This window comes from Rhamphochromis sp. 'chilingali' (assembly GCF_963969265.1).
Source record: "Rhamphochromis sp. 'chilingali' genome assembly, chromosome: 22".
Taxonomy (NCBI): domain Eukaryota; kingdom Metazoa; phylum Chordata; class Actinopteri; order Cichliformes; family Cichlidae; genus Rhamphochromis; species Rhamphochromis sp. 'chilingali'.
In genome coordinates this window covers 28,187,081-28,193,720 of record NC_137950.1, presented here as the reverse complement: position 1 = coordinate 28,193,720, position 6,640 = coordinate 28,187,081, and the positions used below count along the sequence as shown (strand labels likewise).

The window sequence follows — 6,640 nt, the reverse complement described above, 5'->3', positions numbered from 1 at the left end:
AAGGCTTGGTTTGCAGCACACAGTCCAGTCCAGTGTCTTTTCTTGGGTAGCTTGTATCCATGGCAACATTATTGTTTCTAAGTTATTTTAGAGGTTACTTCTGTGCAGATCAGAAAAGCATGTAAGCTTAACATTTTCCCAAATATTAGAGTTTCAAAGACCTAAACTAGCGTTGACAAGTCCATCCATCCTCCTGCTGCTCTTCATCCCATGAGGGCAACAGGGCAGAGACATCATTTCTCCAGTGCCTTGTGGATCTACCCTGGGCACTCCTTGCAGTAGAACATGCCTGAAACACCTCATCTATCAGGTGTCTGTGTGTTATGTTAGGCAGTAACTTAAAAAAGGTGATCTATGGAAAATATGATTGTAAAAACTGTCTTTGAAATCTGTAAATCAGCTGAAACAATCACATTTGCTTATATTGTTTATCCCCTCACACCACACAAACACACACCACACTGCACTTATGTTGTCTGAACTTTGTAGCACAATGAGGGGTTTTTCCCTCAGAGGACGAGGCAGTAACAAAGTAAACAAGAGCGAGGCGGCGGAGGAAGTGTCTAATTAAGCCCAAATGAGGAAGGAGCTCCTCCAGGTGAAAAGAGCTTTTCAGAAATGCAGTCAGAAGATAAACCTCAAGCATAATGAGCTGTTTTCGCTGCTACAGTTTCAGCAGGTGCACATCAGCTGCATCAACCTGGGTGATCGTATAATTTCATTATTGAAAACTTTGAACATGTGCAGTGCATACATGAGGAAGAGGAGTTTATATGTGTGGTAGAGGGTTGTGCACACTGTGTGTTACAATATAACAAGTGCTTTTTCCAAAAAGAGTCAGCTGCCGTGGTCACATTAATTTTATTACACTGCTGTGCTTTAAAGTGTGTTTACTGTATGCTTTTTGGACAATTGCAGCAGCTAAAAGTAAAAAAAACCCCAAACCTTATTAATCTTATTCTGGGCCTTTGTGTAGCCCTTTCATTCATCCCCTGTATCCAACTTTAGATTTTGGCTTTTGGCTCATACTCTGACCTCAATATTTTAAACTTTGACCATTTGTAGCAGTTATGCCACTGTAAAACAAATGTATACGTAATCCTTTTAAAGCTTTCGGTATTTTACAATCTATTTCTTTTAAGAGAATATAAGACTGGTGTGTTCTGTGAAAGCCAATAGAGCCACATTAGTGGTGTGAGTTAATTTTTCTATTATGAGCAATCAAATGTTATCAGAAATCACTGTTTTGGTGCATTGACCCTTTAAGTTAGATTTCCTATAAATCACAGTCAAAATCCATTAGTAAAACAAGAAATTAACATCAGGACATGACATCATGTCCTGGTCCAGAGCATCACACAGTCAGTTCAGTGCCAGTCTGATCAGGGAAATCCAGAATCCTGCCTTTTATGAATTAGTTAGAAGAAGAATTTTACTCATTATGACCTCCAATTTTTTGTTTTTTATTGTTCTATTTTTCTATCGTGTTATTGTAACATTTGTAACCAGGGTTATACATGTTTAATATGAACATACACCACTGTAGCACAATATAAATGCTAAAAAAGCTTCTTTGAAAAGTCTGTAGTTTTCTTTCCCAGGTGAACTTAAATAGTGTCGATGCTCATTCTTTGAATCTGACAGATTGGACTGAACTTCCAACCAGACTGTGGTATAACTCTGTTTTCACCTCAGGTGCGCCAGCTGGTAAATCATTCGCTGCCGCTGAGGTCACATGAAGGTCAGTGATGGTTGAGCAAAAGCAAACTGAATTCTTTTAGTGTTTGTCAGGGAAGCACAGGAACACCGACCAACCAGGTGCCTTAAATATTAACACTTGGGCCACCAGCACAGTTCACTGTCGCTAAAGGAGACGGCTATTAGCTCTGCACGTTTCAGCTGGTAGAGATGCCTTTCTTGCAACTATCTCGATAGGAACAGCAGTGAAAATGCTCATGAAAGACAGGCTTGGTTTAATCTTTTTTTATTATAGTGTTAACATAACAGTGTATTTGAACGCTGACGTGAGGCCACCAGGTGATGTCCTGCTCGGTTTGGTTTAGTGAGAGGGGCTGGAAGGCAGCAGAGCGGTGGGAGATATTTTGAAGGGACAGAGGTGCTTTGACTGGAGCTGTGAAGTGGCAGAGTATGGGTCTGGCTGCCAAGTACACCGAGCCGAGTCTATCAGTCATTCCTGGAACAAATGAAGGACAAAGTCAAATTACTTTTATGTTACATATTGACTATGTCTGGAAGGAAGCTGACCTTAGTGTTGGTGTTTTGCATCATTACAGACATTATTTAATGTTGACAGAGAATTGCCTCATTGCTTTTATTACCAGTGACAGTTTAGCTGACGCAATTTATCAGACTGCATCTAAAACTGATTTTCATCATCTTAATATTACATATAATGGACTCTGGAGACTCTGATCAAGCTGTCCTTTTAAATGTATTAACTTTAACTTTTATTGCAGTCTAATTTTTTTTTTTAAATTTAGTTTTATGTATTTGAAGTTGTTAATTAACTTTTGTGTCTACAAAGGTTGGTAAAAAAAGCCTTTATGTTTCAGGCCTGCTCCAGGTGGAATAAGTTCCCTTTAAAATACGTGTTTCTTGTCATTTTTAATAATACGCTCACTCAAACAAATCCCAAAGATGCTTAGTGCTGCAACTTTTGCCTGTGTGCGAGTATCAGCTCTGGTAAACTGAATTTTGGTAAATGCTTGTTAGGGTGTTTGAATTGGTTATCTGCTAATGCACCCCTTGGAAAGTGTGCCTCACCCCATGACGCTGCCTTTCACACTGTGTACACAGTCCATTACTGTACGTCACATCCATGCCATAAAGTGGCATTTATGGATATTAAAGGCTCAGCTGCAGCGTCGTTTCTTGTTTGCCTCAGTTTATTTCCAGGCTCAATAACAAGCTGTGTTTGTGTTTGACTGATTGGACAGACTGCTCCGTCTCTCACATACCTGGTCTGCCAGTAGCTCACAGTCTGTTTCACTCCTGCCGTAGATGTTCTCACATTGTCGAATATTGTTATGTTTTATGCACCACTTTTTAATAAAAGAAGGAAAGACCAAACATGTCGAGTTGAGAGGGTAAATGATTCCATTACTCTTTAAGTAATCCTTGAAAACAGGTCTCACCCCTGGATGCTCCACAGGTGTTAAGAACTAGCTCTTAACCAGTCCTTAAGTGGTATTTATGCTCTGTTTGAATTGCATGTTGCATGCACCACAACAGTGATTTAATATTCAAGAGCTGCATTTCTGCTTCTAGTCCTTTTTCCCCCACCAAACAAGGAGACTAAAATGATTAGATTAGATAGAACTTTATTAATCCGTCGGGTGGGTTCCTCTGGGAAATTCGATAAATGCAAACTCGAGCTATAAATAGAATGATTTTAAAAAAAATCCACAAAAAATAACAAACAGTTTAAATGAGCAAAAATGGGATTGAAAAAACAGACACATTGAAGAAATACACAGAGTAAGGAAGGATGATATAAATATAGTATATAAGTGTATCCATTCAACATGAGAGCAGGCAGGCAAGGATTAAGGAGGGAAACAGACAAGGACAGGAAGTAAAACAACAAAGCTAACCAATTACCAAAATAAATCTCCCATTGTGCCAAACCACTGTCCATGTGGACTGAACACGTAACACAGCATTTGTCTTTGTATTTTGAACGTTAAACTGTTCTTCTGTCGTGAACCGAGGTTTGTGCAAGGGCCGGACCCAAAAGCGGACTCAATACACTCACTGAGAATTAGGTACAAGACTTTATTTACAGAAAGAATGGGAACAAAACAAGGATAAACAAGAGCGAAGCAGGAGCTGGTGGGAACGGGCACAGCTTATAGGGAAGGCGTCCCGAGAGGCTGCGATCGGGTCCACGGGAGCTCTGCAACAGGGCCAGACTGAGGAGTAACTGGAAAGTAACTGGGTGATGGTTTCCTTAATGAGAGCTGATGACGGAGGTGGAACGAGAAAGCCAGCACTGGAGGAAGCGAACAACAGGCGGTGAATCAAAGGTGAGATGGTGCAGAGACCTGTACACCAGGAAGCAGAGCTGCAGACAAAGACAGGGCGAGGGCAGGCGTGGCCGAGTTACCCCAGTAAGTGACTGAACGAACTGGCGATGAGTAGCAGGCAGCGCTGGCTTAAATAGTCCTCCAGTAATTGACAGCAGATGGGGCTCAGGTGTGATGCAGGAGGCGCCACCTTCAGACAGACACCTTCAGCTGTATAAATTTTGTCTCCAAGGGTTCCGCCCTTGCATGGGATTCTGCATGGGTTTTCTCCCATTTAGGTTAATCTGTGCTTCTAAACTGGTTTTAGGTATGACTGTGAGTGTATATGTTTATTGATACTAGGGTATCTATGTGAATGTTTGGTTTCTCTACCAAATTAAGCTCTCTAACCTGCTGGTGTATTTAAATAAAAACTGTGTTAGTATTACAAACTGCTGAAATCAATTATAAATACAAACTGCCCCCAATCAGCTGATGGGCTCTCGTCTCATTCCATTTTTTGGATTCAAATTTAAAATTTCCCCTTTGGTGACTCATCATGCCAACCTTCATTTTCAGTTTTTCTGTGAGACACAGAAAGTGCTTTTGTTATCAAAAAGAAGTTCATTTAATTCAAATGAAGAACTACACGTCCTCTTGTGAGCCTGCAAACCTTGCATAAAATGTAAGTTCTGTTTTTAGTAATAACAAGTTGAGGTCAGCGCTTTATCATTTGACTCTTTCCAGAACATGTTCTCCTGTCCTGTCTTATCTGTTCAGCAGCTTCGACATTTTGAACAGAATTCTTATTACACCTGCCATCATATGGATGTGATAACCTCTGGTGAAAACACACGTGTGTTAGGCGGGACCTTTCAGCCTAAAATAGATCCACAGCGCAGCCTTGCATCACCGCCTCAGGACAGTTAGAGGTTATCAGGCCACAGCAGTTGGCTCGGTTATAAATCACAGCCGACAGCATCAAGTGGCCTGAGCTGGTTTAATAAAGACAAGTGAAATATGAGCATGGGGGAAGGTAGTCGAGATCTGTGGGGATACAGTCAGTGGGAAGCAGGAAGAGGATCAAATAAAGCATTTAGCCTCTAATTATGTAAAAGCATTGAAAATGTGGTAAAATGTGCCTTTGAACTGTTGTTTTTATTGTACTAAATATGAAAAACTATACGGTTTAATAAATCATGATTCTTGGGTCTTGAGTGTATCCAGTCTGACTTTTTTCAGATCAGTGATGTAGGGAAGAGGTTTTACAGTCCAGGTGCTGCCTGCTGTTACTAACACCTCGATATCAACACTGTATTATTTCCAGCCTGGGTGAAACTCTGGATCTCTAGAAACTTCTGACCACAGTCTGTATATAAATGAGAGACTTACCCAACTGATCAGTAATAATTTAGACCAGGGGTGGGCAATCTCAGTCCACGAGGGCCGGTGTCCCTGCAGGTTTTAGATGTGTCCTTGAACCAACACAGCAGATTTAAATGGCTAAATTAGCTCTTGCAGTTCTCCAGAGGCCTGGTAACGAACTAATCATGTGATTCAGGTGTGTTGACCCAAGGTGAGATCTAAAACCTGCAGGACACCGGCCCTCGGGGCCTGGAATTGCCCACCCCTGCTCTAGATGATATACTCTTATGTACTATCGTTTAAACATCTATCATCTAAATTATGATAATTATGATAATACATTTACTTTAGCAGTTTTTGAAAGTTAATTTTATTTCTTTGTTTTCATGACTAACACGATCCACCTGATACTAACCTATGAATCCCCACAGGGGGCATACAGGACGATAAAAGTTCCTTCCACAAAATCTGAGGGATGAATAACAAAAAATATGAAAAAGAAAACAGAAATTTACACAGTTTTTCATAACCTCAAGCACCATAGACAGATTCCTCCTACAGTGTGGGGACTGAAAGCAAACAAAATTATTCATTTATTTTTAATTTCTTTATATTTCTTCCACCTTGCGACCCTTGCATTTGTAGGTTGTAGGGTTTGTGTATGTATTTCTCTTCACTTTCCTCCTTTCTCTGCCTGTCGTTTGCAAACGTTAACCTGTATCTGTGCACCCAGCAGCTCTCCCTCACACACCACACAATCACGTTTATTTCGTTTAGTGTTTACAGCAGTATGGTTTTCTCTTTTTTCTATGTGTAAGTTCAGTAACAAAAATCTGTATTCACTCATTTGCCTGCTTTCCAGTGTGTTAAGGTCTAAATCAATGGCTTGCCAGCCTTCTGCAAGCCAGTCAGTCTCTGCTATGCTCTTTTTTCATTTGTGGCTTTCAGACTCACCAGCCTCCCAAGCCTCATCCTAACCTCCATCTTCATTTTCACCACCACCAACACCTAAACTCTGGGAGATCCTGCTCCACTTTCTAGCATTGCTGGATCTCAGCTCTGCTGTGATGCATCATCTAATTCTCAACACTGCATAGATTTTATTTAAACTCTCCGTCTGAACAAATCATGTTCATGTTCTCCAAATGATCTTTCCTGCTAGAAATAAAACTGGCTATTTTTAGTATTTTTTTAAGTATATATATACACACATATATATATATATATATATATATATATATATACATATA

At 40.3% G+C, this 6,640-nt stretch overlaps 1 protein-coding gene across 1 annotated transcript in view; it reads right to left on the bottom strand.

Moving 5' to 3' along the window:
* Positions 1-2,071: 2,071 nt before the first annotated feature.
* gprc5c (G protein-coupled receptor, class C, group 5, member C) overlaps positions 2,072-6,640 on the bottom strand; it is a 23,638-nt gene continuing 19,069 nt past the window's right edge. The window contains exon 4 of the mRNA XM_080872312.1: positions 2,072-2,194. Coding sequence (XP_080728438.1) covers positions 2,189-2,194 — 6 coding nt within the window. The 3' untranslated portion in view covers positions 2,072-2,188. The remainder of the gene's footprint in view (positions 2,195-6,640) is intronic.